General features: G+C 44.2%; 2 protein-coding genes and 1 non-coding gene across 9 annotated transcripts; all 3 read left to right on the top strand.

Moving 5' to 3' along the window:
* Positions 1–33: 33 nt before the first annotated feature.
* Positions 34–8253, top strand: slc25a38b (solute carrier family 25 member 38b). Of its 7 annotated transcripts, none has more exons than XM_027021962.3 (8): positions 34–180; positions 930–1029; positions 3438–3562; positions 3781–3865; positions 4071–4250; positions 4817–4985; positions 5335–5501; positions 6502–8253. In XM_027021962.3, the coding sequence occupies exons 2-8, from the start codon at positions 1015–1017 to the stop codon at positions 6622–6624; spliced, it is 864 nt and encodes a 287-aa protein (XP_026877763.1). In that variant the 5' UTR covers positions 34–180; positions 930–1014; the 3' UTR covers positions 6625–8253. The 7 variants fall into 7 exon arrangements, with proteins under 7 accessions (XP_026877763.1, XP_026877765.1, XP_026877764.1 ...); XM_027021964.3 differs by having other exon boundaries at positions 57–800; XM_027021963.3 differs by having other exon boundaries at positions 57–814.
* Positions 8254–9422: 1169 nt separating this feature from the next.
* Positions 9423–12359, top strand: rpsa (ribosomal protein SA). Its single transcript, XM_027021967.3, has 8 exons — positions 9423–9523; positions 10232–10403; positions 10487–10605; positions 11036–11281; positions 11482–11610; positions 11812–11980; positions 12075–12116; positions 12206–12359. The coding sequence occupies exons 2-8, from the start codon at positions 10271–10273 to the stop codon at positions 12298–12300; spliced, it is 933 nt and encodes a 310-aa protein (XP_026877768.2). The 5' UTR covers positions 9423–9523; positions 10232–10270; the 3' UTR covers positions 12301–12359.
* Positions 10673–10812, top strand: LOC113584801 (small nucleolar RNA SNORA62/SNORA6 family). The gene has a single exon (XR_003411441.2). It is a non-coding gene; the product is annotated as a small nucleolar RNA SNORA62/SNORA6 family (small nucleolar RNA).
* Positions 12360–12501: the final 142 nt, after the last annotated feature.

Genomic DNA, 12501 nt, shown 5'->3' with positions numbered 1-12501 from the left:
CAACGTAAAATACGTAGGTAGCCAAGTGTTTGCTAGTCACTTAGCTACATACGCAAGTCTCATACCGAAAAAACGCAGTGCCGTGACCATTTAGCTATAGTAGGTTATATGATCCTGGAGGTGTATTCTCGACAAAGGTTCTTCAAATGTTTTGGCTAACACTAATAAGACCGATAATAGGTAAGTTTTATACAGTTAGCTGGCTTATAAGGGGCTGAACTGTAGCCAAGTTAAGATATGGTTAGCGAGGATAGTAAGTTCGCGCTACGCTAACTAATTTAGCTCATAATATTGGCTAACCTAGTTAGCTTCGCCAGTAGCCAAGTTACAGCTGAGGTTAGCTGGCTGACATTCCGTCGTGCTTTTGGGAATTTGAAATTCTACGCAGAAACGGGGGGAACGTCAGGACGCAGACCGCCGTCTCACCCGTTGAACGTTTGTAGTTCGCCGTCCATAGAAAATGCGGAGGCTCTAGAAAGCCGGGTCCTTTCTCGTAAGCCAGCTTGCTACCGTCAACGGTCCCCTCAGGCTTGCTAGTTAGCCTATACTTGTGACTGACAACTCGCCACTTCTCCCGCAAATGATTGCACGACAAACGCCCATAGCTAAACACTTTCTTCGTAATAGTGCTTCCGAGTAACGTTATTTTGTAACGACGCTGTCGGAGATTTATAGATGAGGCAACGCTTAGTTTCAAACGAGCTAGCGCTAGCTAGGTTAGCTAGCGTTACGGTAGCTAATTGCGGCGAGATGCTCGTCGCGAGACGTCCGCCCCTCGTCATCTGCGGTCCTTAATCGAGGTAAACGTTCTCAGGTAAACTTTATCCCGCTACTTTAGACTGCACAGCCCGCGTTCAGTAGATTATTGTCAAATAATTATGCCACTTTCAACCCTGTAAAAAAACCTTATGTCTCGTTTCAAACTACAGGTGTACTGTGACGGACAACACGACGGCCAGAGAGGGCGGCGAGGCGCGGGAGTCGCGCTCTTCCTCTCCACAACATTCGGCCGCCATGGAGGTTGCCCTTGTAAGTTCTTCGTGTGGATGGACTGTTACCTTCAAAACAGTCATGTTATCACGTCAAAGGTGAAATATTATCGCATGTCTTATTCAAAATAAAAATGACTGACATGCGTGTTTGTATTATGCCTCTAGGGTTGTCTGCTGTGTTTCAGGCTCTAATATACTTTCAAGTTTATTGTATGTTGAAAATGTAGAAGGCAGAGCTGGTCCATTACCTGCTCGCTGGTTAGCTGGACTGGGAGTGTTGATTTAGACCTATACACCTTGGCATGGGTCCAAAGGTCTGAGCCCTGAGCCGTCTACCAGGAAATGTTTTTATTTCATAATTTGTCAAGATATAATACAATAATTATTATTGTTCTATTATTTATTAATTACAATAATTGTAATTATTGTTCATTAATACTTTTATTATTCATTAATTAGTTTAATAATCTTTGCACATATTTGCTTAGTTTTTGCAATATATTGTCACACATTACACAGATGTTAGCTATGACACATGTTATTGTATACTATCATTGCTGTCTCTAGTGCTGTAACTATGAAGAAGGGATTTTGTTGAAAAATATTTCCCAGATGTTTGTAGCAGTGACAAAGGAGCTCAGTAAAGAAGTCTGAAGGCAAACTGTTGGCTAAAAAAACAAAATCCTTGTTCCAAATTGCTCAGCCTTTTGTAGATTTTGGTAGTGCGTTCAGACTTTTGGACCCTAAAATGTGTCTCCAGGAGCAGTCCTGTCTACTGAGATCACGTTAATGTTTGAGCCACTTAAAAAGCTTGCTAATAGTTCTCCAGCCAGGCAGGATTAGCAGAGCTCTGTCAGAAGTAAAGCAGGAGTTAGAGCATTCTGATTACCACTCAAGGGTTGGGAAAGTGTAACCTAAACTTCCTGTCACTGGCTGGGTCCCTGTTGGTTGACATGGAGTGGTGCGGCTGGTTTGTGTGTAGAATGGATTGTGATGGAGCGGTCTGAGGAGGAAGGCTGTCATAGCCACGCTGAAATTACAATGGCAGCCTGCTGCTGGGAGCGAATGCATAACCCGCTTTTACAAGCTGGGGCTGCACACATAAACATGGCACTTTTGATTGTTTGGAAATGTAAGGTGCAATAGCCTGTAACAGCTATAGACACACTCACTACCTCATTCTTTCTCAAACATGTATGCGTGCGTGCACACACACACACACACACCTTCGTCAACATGACTTGTGTCATTTTGTGAAAACACGATCCGGCAGAGGAGGATACAAAGAGCAAGCGCTTTTTGTGTGGTTTGTGTGTGTGTGTGTGTGTGTGTGTGTGTGTGTGTGTGTGTGTGTGTGTGTGAGAGAGAGAGCGGAGACAGAAAAGCAGAGACTCTTGTGGATTAAAGCTGCTGAAGCTGTTTTAGGGAAGGCAGAAAGAGGGAGAGAGAGAGGCTCAGCAGGCTCACGGTGTTTTAGACAAGCAGCCAGAGAAACGGAGGGAGGGAGGCAGATGTGGGGGTTTGTTATACTGTGATATGGGGCTTTGCTCTCATAGTGTGATGAGCCATTTGTAGCAGCAAAGAGAATAAGAAATGCAGGACAAAAAGGACTCTCCATGCAAATCACCCAGTGGCCTGGGCAAGGTAGGTGAGATTAGTGTGCGTGTGAGCGTGCCTGCGTGTAAAGCTATGGAGTGGTAGCAATCCATGTGTACTCACGCATCTGTTTATTTCAAAGTCAAATCCTGGACATATAAAGTATGTGTTAGTTTGTCTGTGCTGTGGCTTTTGTTGTGTGTGTGTGTGTGTGTGTGTGTGTGTTTGTGCGTTTTTCCCTGTAGCATGTAAATACTGAGTAAAGTTGAGAATGATAAAGTATGACACTTGTCATATTTGTCCTGCGTGTGAGGTGCCTGTCTGCACATGTCTTCGTCATGTAGTGTGTGCTCATGTGTGTGTCAGCAGGCCTTTGCTGCATGTCCTTAAATTAGCTGGTGTGATAATGCAGAGAAGACGATGTAATCACAGTGCTAGATAATAAGACAGTCTGCATCTGATGATTGTGTAAATCGCTGTTCTGTTATGTGATTTTTGGTGATCATACCATTACTGAGCTTGTATTTTAAGGTGTGTGCGTGTGTTGGTATCAGTGCTATCTTGATCACCCTTTGTATATCTTTTCTTTTTTGTTAATGTGCATTGTGTTTTCAGTCTGATCATATTCTAACATATTTCTCTTAGAAATGTATTACACTCATATGTCCAAGCTTAATAAAGGCTTTAAAAATAAGGGTTTCTAATTATGTAGTTCAACTTATTGTGTTTTGTTATTTATGTAAATAATTCAAGTATTCGAAATCAAATTAGTTTGGTATGAAGTTATAGGTACTAAATGTTGTAACAGCCTCTCTCTGTCTCTCTCTGTCTCTCTCTCTCTCTCTCCAGGCTCATCCTGCTCTAAAGGCATTTATGTGTGGGTCACTCAGTGGGACGTGCTCCACACTGCTCTTCCAGCCACTGGACCTGGTGAAGACACGTCTGCAGACGCTGCAGAACAACATGCGCCCGGGGTGAGTTCCTCCCAGTGCCCCTCCCACTGTCTGGAGACAGACTGGGACTCTGGACCACTGTTCCTGTGCTGAAATGAGACTAGTCACTTTATTCCTATCGAGACCCCTATGGAGTGAGTGCAACACACCCTCGCTGAGCTGCCTTGTGTATCTCCGTCATCGGTGCTGTGCCTCTATGTCTTTGTAAATCTCCCCCTTTCTTTTTTTCTGTGCCACAGTTCTCCAAAGGTTGGCATGCTGAGTGTGTTCATCACTGTAGTCCGGACAGAGAGGTTGTTTGGCCTGTGGAAAGGTGTCTCTCCGGTGAGAATCAGCCTGGGCTGGGTATCTCAAAAGCATTGTAAAACTGAACACTCTCTCTCTCTCTCTCTCTCTCTCATTTAAGATGATCTTAACACTATGATGATTTTGGGAAACAAGCTGTGATCTCTCTCTCCCTCTCCCTCTCCCTCTGCCTCATTCCCTCCCCCTCTCCTCCATCTTCTCCTCCACCCCCACCCCCCTGCAGTCGTTCATGCGCTGCATCCCAGGCGTAGGGATCTACTTCAGCACGTATTACTCGCTGAAGCAGCGCTTCTTTCAGGAGAGAGCCCCTAACGCGGGCGAGGCCGTCCTGCTCGGAGCAGGGGCGCGCTGTGTGGCCGGGGTCGCCATGCTGCCTGTCACAGTCATCAAAACGCGATTCGAGGTCAGTGGCAGCACACTGGAGAGGCTCTGCACAGAAACCTCTCCAGTAGAGGTTTGAACCATTAAAGACCTTTTAACATATTAAAACAATCATCTGCTCTGCATTGGGTGATTTTTTTTTATTTTTATTTTTTTTTTTTATCAATTATTTATTTATGTCTTTATTTATTTATTTTTACAGTAACAACAATAGAGATAGTGACAGATTGAATACTGACAGCGATTGTTACATTTACATTTTGTTGGTTGTAATTATATTTTGAGTAGGTTGTGTAAGTTTTCAGTTTGGGGTTTAATAAAGTGATGTGGGCTTGGTCTGAGAGGGTGGTGGTGGTGTTGCTGCTCTTTCACCAGTGTGTGTTCGGTACGGCTTTGACAGCTGGTGATCTGTACTAGTAATCTATAATCATGCTGGTTGTTTTTTGTGGACAGGAGCAGACCACTGGCCCAGTTTTATTTAGAATAACCCTTTTTACAGAAGCCTTGGTCTAGAGCAGTAAGGAGCAAGCCAAAGAAAGGAAAAAACGTGTGTGTGCATGTGTATGTACGTGCGTGTGTGTGTTTCAGAGTGGGCGGTATAACTACATAAGTGTTCTAGGGGCATTGAGGAATGTGTGTGAGACGGAGGGCCCAAGAGCATTATACTCGGGTCTTGTGGCCACCCTGCTCAGAGACGCACCCTTCTCCGGGATCTATGTCATGTTCTACAGCCAGGCCAAGAAGGCCCTGCCCCACGGTCAGCACCTGCACACCTGCACCTTACACTGGTGTGTGTGTGTGTGTGTGTGTGTGTGTGTGTGAGAGAGAGAAAATGAGAATGAATGTGTGGTGAGGGGAACAAACTGCTCTGTAGTTGTCGTGTTTTGTTTTGTTTTAAGACAGTGTTGCTTTAATCTCACTTCCGACTTGGGCAGAAAGAGCTCAATCCTTACATGCTTATATCAAAAGAGTTGTGAAAGTGGCCCATCATCTCTAGGGATTTCTGCTTCACTTCTGCCTTTCACCTTCAGCCATAGGCAAGCTGCTGAGTTACAGAACTTAGGAAGATCAGTGAGTTCATTATTCTTGTCTGCTTTGTGTCTCAGAAGTCAGCTCATCAGGTCTGGCCCCGGTGGTGAATTTCGGGTGTGGGGTTGTGGCAGGCATTTTGGCATCTCTGGCCACCCAGCCAGCTGATGTAGTGAAGACTCACATGCAAGTGAGTCCAGCGCTGTACCGCAGGACCTGTGATGCCATGCGCTTCATCTACGCCGTAAGTCACCACACACACACACACACACCATCATATACACAAGAACTGCTGTGTTCAGTGGTTCATTACTCTCTCTGGCTCTCTCTCACACAACTCAAAACCTTTGTGCTCCACAAATCAAATAACTTTTGATAAAAGAAAACAGATTTTCAAATAGTTTGACTGGTCATTAGTCAAAATTATTCAAAGCTGAGCTGCAATATACAAAAAAAAAAAAGAAAACCTGGATCCCTTTATTTCTAAAATAAAAGCATTTCAGACTGGAAGGGTACTTTGGACACCACTTTTCAGTCAAGTGTGTGAAGTTGTTAAACTCCCCCTGCCGATCCTGGACTACGCCACCCTGCTTCCCAGGTGTAATGCCTACATGCAGCTGCTGAAGGCTAAAGCAAATGAAGCTGATGAGCCAAGTCTAATCCCAGTGCAGGTGCATCACTGGGGCCATCACCTTTCCTTCACTCACTTTGTTTTAAAACTCTCCATTCTGCTACTGTCCTGATCATATGGAAAACTCAAACTGTGATCCCAGTCCCAAATAGACCTGCAACAAGACATCTTCCATTTATTACATATGTACAGATGATGCAGCCTTTGTAGGACAATTCTGTGATCATGACTCATAGGAACAGCTCCTTTTGGACCTTTTGCCAGCAGCTTCCTCACACCTCACACACAGAGACACATATGTCACAGGTGCTGGAGAGTGGCAGAGGGTGGTGCTTTCACACACACATTTATTATCGACAGCATCAGCTTCAACTGACACACCCTGGACGTTTGCAGATGTCATCAACATCTGTCATTCCTCTCCATCATCCAGCCACGTCTTTTGCAGTATTTCTGAGCCAGTACTGTAACGCTGTACTAAGCCTACGCTGTAACATGGAAACGTGTTTCTTTAACATGCTAAATGCTACAAGTCAAAACAAATTGGTCACACAGCTGCTAGAATCGTCAGCCTGTAAATCTAACCTAATCTCTCTCTCTCCCTCCCCCACAGGAACATGGATTGGGGGGGTTCTTTCGGGGAGCTGTTCCTCGATCACTGCGAAGGACTTTGATGGCTGCCATGGCCTGGACTGTTTATGAGCAGCTGATGGAACAAATGGGTCTCAAATCCTGAGGAAACACTTCACATATATATACACACACACACACACTCATGGTATGGTGGTGGGGTGAGGTGGGAGAGTGAGGACATTTTTATGGGCTTAAGGATGCAAAACAGTATGCGAGTTGGGACTCTTAGTTGGGATGCTTAAAGCTAAAATGGATGACTTTGCCAATAGGTCCCAGCAGCAGACACTGACACCTCACACCAAAAACTCACACTCGTTCATGCACAAATCACACACTCAAACACTCCTGTAAACAAGATGCACTTACACACTCCTGTACACGCAACCCCAAACTTAACTCTCACAAACTCCAAAAACAAATATTTATCCCTTTAGAGAGAGACCCCCCCCCCCCCAAACAACACAATCATTTAATGAAACACTCCCCATGAAGGCAACCATAACTGTCTCAGAGGGGCATAAACAGCAATTCTGGATGTTATTCATACCTACACCCAGCCATCCCCCGTCCTCTACAGTACCTACACCCAGCCATCCCCTGTCCTTTACATTGCCTACACCCAGCTTTGCCCCTTTCCTCCACAATACCTACACCCAGCGTTGCCACTATGCTCTGACAACACCTACACCTAGGTTTTCCCCTATGCTCTGACAATCAGATGCAGAGACTGATGAGATGTGTTTACGCATATTGCTGCAGTTTGAGCAGGTCTGTGTTTTGTGTGCATGTGATGGTCAGTGCAATATAAAGCATGCTTTTTGACTCTGAACAGCGCTGCTGTCAGTATGTTTCAGAGCTTTGTTCTTAATTGCTTTGTGTTATTCTGCTCTATGTGTGTATATGTGTACAAGAGAGGGAGCATAGTCTATTGTCAGTCAGCTGTCAGCATTGGTCCCTTAATGGATTATTAATATATAATTATTGTCCGATATACTCTTACAAAAAAGAAGAAAGTGTCAGTTGCAGTCATAATAGCTGTCAGTAAAGTCCATCCTTCAATTGTTCTGATTGTAGCTTTAATTAGCTGGTCTGTCATGCTGTCCAGTCGTGCTGTCCCCTCTTTACAGGGTATCGGGTACCTCAGCTGTTCCACTTCAGGTCTCCACATGGTGAGTCATGATGAGTCACATACAATGGCACTGTGGACAGTCACAGTAAATGAACGAATAAATAATTTATTACACATTGCAAGGGATTGAAAATCCAATCACTCCAACATTATATGTTGCCTAGATGGGTGGTGTTGTGAGTCCCATATGTAAAACTACATAGTCTCACCAGTGGTAAACACAGCAACAATAATAATGGAATTAGTACATTTCCCATCAGCCTCTGTTATTTGTTGTGCACATAAAATGTGATGGTATTGTACCCCACTGTCACAGACACAGCCAGCGTTTAGCTCTCTGTGGCTGCTGTGAGAAAGCCAACAATAAAAGGACATAGGATGTAGTATGTATTTAGTACACAGTCATGTGTGTATTGATCCACTTAGGGGCGTTTATAAAGGCCTCTGCTGACATTTGTTGAAACACTGAAGTGACTGGAATGTATGTGAGCCAGAATGCAACATGTGATGCTTAGGGTGTAAAAAAAAAAAAAAAAAGCCAGATGCTGCTCTTGACATTTAGGGTGTGTAATTGTTCATAATAAAAGAAGTTATGTAAGGGTTGTAGAATTGAACTGAATCATTTGGGGGCTGAGGTGTTTTAATTTTAATATGTATATATATATATATATATATATATATATATATAAAATATATATATATATATATATATATGTATATGTATGTATATATATATATATATATATATATATATATATATATATATATATATATATAGAGAGAGAGAGAGAGAGTTTCGTTTTTTTTTTCTCCTCCCACGTCATAGTCTGTGAATGCACTTTAATGCAGCACACACTCTACACTCCAGCTAGATTTTAACAGTCTGTGGATTTGCCATACTCTACAGAATGGAAACGACTTTCTTACGAGTACTGTTGTTCAGTATTGTTTTCGTTTTGTCATGCTGTCTTTGCCATAGATGATTTCTGACTGGAGTTTTGGAGACAAATGCAGTGCCTATTTTAATATGTGAATAAATTTGCATTGTTTTTATAAACACTCTTGACTGACTTATTCTCTAGGGACTGATCTATTCAGAAAACGAGTCTCCTGAGAGACCTTAGACTTAAGTATTTGATGTGAGCAAAAAATCTTTTTACAAATCATAAAATATGCTATTTAGCTATATATTATATATGGTTTTTACATAAAAAAAACAACAACTAATACCCCCTTATTCTCTCCTCTGAGGATGATTACACACATACTGATGCAGCTCTATTTGTGTTCTCAGTAATTGTAGCTTGTCTTCCTTTATAGGAGGCAGACAGACACAACTTTTGTAGGCTATATATGACCTTACGACCAAGATTAGAGAAATTAATTAATTCATTCATCTATATTAGAATCTAGGTCTGGAATAAATAAAACTACACCTGGAGAAGGTGTATAGCATTATGCAGTATCAGGGTTTAACATATTTAATAAAGATCTTTCATTTTTAAAAAATGAAATCCTTTTCAGATACATTGTCCACCTAAAGGACACAAGCCCATCAGTTCTGGCCTGTCATAAAACCTGTGCAGCTTGTGTCTGTATACGGTTTTCAGGGCTGTGAAGAACACGGGAGAAGAATAGGGACAGCTTTGAGTTATACATGGGCACAGTTTCTTTTGATGGGTTTTCATGTGCGCGATGTTTTGGGCTGATTTATTAGAGGTTCCCCTGTGCGGTAGGGGGCAGTGTGGCGCTTCTCTGACTTGAGTAGTTCCGAAGTAGACACGTCTACCGCTGGAATATATAATTGACGTCATGTGGCTGTACGGCCTCTTTTTACCGCGAGGCGCAGAACTCCACACGGCGTTGTCTCGTGGTAAGCGCCGGTTTGTACATTACATTGGTTTTAAACTGACTAGAAACGTCGGTTTATTGTTTAAATAAAGCATTATGGGTTACAGTAAGTGTTCCGCAGTCCAATGCCACGCAATCAGCGTAAAAAGCGCTTTTACCGGGTTCGCTTTGAGGTGACTAGGCCAGGGCCTCGTTAGCTACGTTAGCCTAGCTAGCTTTAGAGCGACGAGCGATGTCTCCATCGCCGGACGCGCGTGTCGTCCACCTGGTCGGGTGCGATGAACGTGCGGCAGGGCGCCATTACCTTTAGTCTGCCGCTTTGACAGTGTAGCTAACGCCAGCTTTGTTAGGACTTAGGTGATTAACTTAATTAACTTGATGAACTTGGGGGGCGGCCGGTTTACAGGTCGGTTAGCTTGCTGGGCCTTCCTGATTCAGCTCAGCTGCCGTCACTTTACTGTCTCTACTGAAGTTAATACCGAGCAAGTGTTGCAAACGTCACTGTTGCAGCCTGATACCGGTGTAGGTGTTCGGGTGTCGGAAATGTGCTAGAGTGAGCATGATAGCTTTTCGCTAACACCATGATGGTTTCTGCCCCGTGACTGGGTTTAGTAACCTGAACTAACTACACTTCCTTAACGTTTACCTAAAACACACTAGCAAAGTGCCATTAAACCTTCAAATGTGGATCTATCTGGTAACTAATGTTTCTGTTTGCTACTGCCCCCAGCTCTCCCACTAAACTCGTTACGCAGGGAAAGTGGTCACGATGTCCGGAGGTCTGGATGTCCTTCAAATGAAGGAGGAAGATGTGCTGAAATTCCTGGCTGCGGGAACACATCTTGGTGGAACCAACCTGGACTACCAGATGGAACAGTACGTGTACAAAAGAAAGAGTGATGGTAAGAGAGACCTACTTTTTCCAGTTGTTCCTGTGCTGTTTGACTGCTGGGTGTTATGCTCTAAAGAACCGACACTGTTACAGGCATTTACATCATCAACCTGAAGAAGACCTGGGAAAAGCTGCTGCTGGCTGCCAGAGCAATCGTTGCCATTGAGAACCCCGCTGACGTATGCGTCATCTCCTCCCGGAACACTGGCCAGGTAACCACAGGAACAGCATCTCTGAGGCAGACCACTGGCTGTGCGTTCAGAGCTAGCTGGGATGACGAGGGCACACTGTTAAAGCCTGGCACCAGCGTTGGTGTTTGGGTGTCGGAAGTGTGCTAGAGTGAGTAGGCCGGGTTTTCGCTAACACCATGAGGGCTTCTGCCCCATGACTGGGGTTTGATAGTGACTTGAGCTACACTTCCTTACATCATGGGTATATTTCTTATAACGGTTTTTAAAGTTCAGAGTTTAGCTTTTACTTAATGAGAATAGGTGTTTTATGATCTTTAGGTATTCATACTTTATTGAAGAAATGTTTGATCTACCCCCTCCCCCTGCATTTGTCCTAATAGACTTGTTATATAGATACTGCTGCTTCAGTGTTCTGGTTTTCTCCATAAGTGGGTTTGTTGGTTTCTTTCAGAGGGCGGTGCTCAAATTCGCCTCTGCCACTGGAGCTACCACCTTTGCTGGGCGTTTCACCCCTGGAACTTTCACCAATCAGATTCAGGCTGCCTTCCGGGAGCCCCGCCTCCTGGTTGTCACTGATCCACGCGCTGACCACCAGCCCCTGACTGAGGCATCATACGTAAACATTCCCACCATTGCCCTCTGCAACACAGACTCCCCTCTCAGATATGTGGACATCGCCATCCCATGCAACAACAAGGTACCACCTGATACTGACCGCCACCTGATATTGACTTTAAACAGCTACAAGCGGTCAGTTTTTATTTTGCCACTGGACTGTTAGCCAATACTGATGTAGATTAACCAAGGTCTTAATGACAAGGTGAACCACTATGACTAGTTAGTTTGGGGGGGGTATACATTGTTTTGATCTTACTATAAGCCTGTGTCTTTGGTCAGGGTCCTCACTCTGTGGGTCTAATGTGGTGGATGTTGGCCCGGGAGGTTTTGCGCATGAGGGGTACCATCTCACGGGAGCATCCCTGGGAGGTCATGCCTGATCTGTACTTCTACAGAGACCCTGAAGAGGTGAGACACTCCAGCCCTGACAGCTTGCAATAGCCCTTCCAAGTTTTTACACTTCCAAATTCAGTAGCTTACAAGTCTGAACTAGAACCTGTCAACCATTATTTGTTCTTGCACCAAGTTGCACAGACGTAACTGACTTCAGCTCCGAACACGAAGCTTTGAGTGGTATGACTTGGTCTCATTTTCCTCTCCTCCATGCAGATTGAGAAGGAGGAGCAGGCAGCAGCGGAGAAGGCTGTGGGCAAGGAGGAGTTCCAGGGTGAATGGACCGCACCTGTGGCCGATTTTGCCCAACCCGAGGTGGCTGACTGGTCTGAAGGGGTGCAGGTACCGTCTGTGCCAATCCAGCAATTCCCTGCTAGCATAGAGGGTGAGCAGAACTGCCGTCCTAGGTCTTCGGCCTTTCTAGCTTTCAGTTTTACTTTGGGCCGTTTTGACGTGTTGGTTTTATTTGCCTTCTCCAGCTGCTTCTACCAAGGCTGCCCCCTCTACTGAGGTGTATGCTGGTAGGTTTTCTCTTCCATATCTTAACCATTAAATGCTGCTTTGTGCTTCTTGAGCTGTAAGTAATTGTGAATGTTTTTGCATTCATCAGAGGACTGGAGTGCTCAGCCTACTACTGAAGACTGGTCTGCAGCCCCCACTGCCCAGGCTGGGGACTGGGGTGGCTCCACTGCTGACTGGTCATAAACAGTGTCAAAGCACTGTGTTGCTGTTGAGTCAATAAACATGATTGCTTGTTTAAAGGGTTGGTGTGGTGTGTGTGTGTTTTTATTTTTTTATTTTTTATTTTTTTAATTTTTTTTTTTTCATTTTTCCTCCTAATGGCTTTTGAGCATGTCTAAATTCTTACATTGGCACTAATGGTGGTAATACAGGATAGAAGTTAGA

The sequence above is a fragment of the Electrophorus electricus genome, chromosome 3, assembly GCF_041902795.1.
Source record: "Electrophorus electricus isolate QZ-2024a chromosome 3, ASM4190279v1, whole genome shotgun sequence".
Taxonomy (NCBI): Eukaryota; Metazoa; Chordata; class Actinopteri; order Gymnotiformes; family Gymnotidae; genus Electrophorus; species Electrophorus electricus.
The sequence above is the reverse complement of the archived record's forward strand: the minus strand, read 5'-3'. Positions and strand labels throughout refer to the sequence as shown.

Excerpts from the sequence above, each read along its gene's own strand:
- rpsa (XM_027021967.3), top strand. The coding sequence starts at position 10,271 with ATGTCCGGAGGTCTGGATGTCCTTCAAATGAAGGAGGAAGATGTGCTG. Across the intron at positions 10,404-10,486 it reads GTACAAAAGAAAGAGTGATG|GCATTTACATCATCAACCTG; the intron begins GTAAGAGAGACC and ends ACACTGTTACAG. Across the intron at positions 11,282-11,481 it reads CCATCCCATGCAACAACAAG|GGTCCTCACTCTGTGGGTCT; the intron begins GTACCACCTGAT and ends GTCTTTGGTCAG.
- slc25a38b (XM_081710700.1), top strand. The coding sequence starts at position 2,586 with ATGCAGGACAAAAAGGACTCTCCATGCAAATCACCCAGTGGCCTGGGC. Across the intron at positions 3,563-3,780 it reads CAGAACAACATGCGCCCGGG|TTCTCCAAAGGTTGGCATGC; the intron begins GTGAGTTCCTCC and ends TCTGTGCCACAG. Across the intron at positions 4,986-5,334 it reads CAAGAAGGCCCTGCCCCACG|AAGTCAGCTCATCAGGTCTG; the intron begins GTCAGCACCTGC and ends TTTGTGTCTCAG.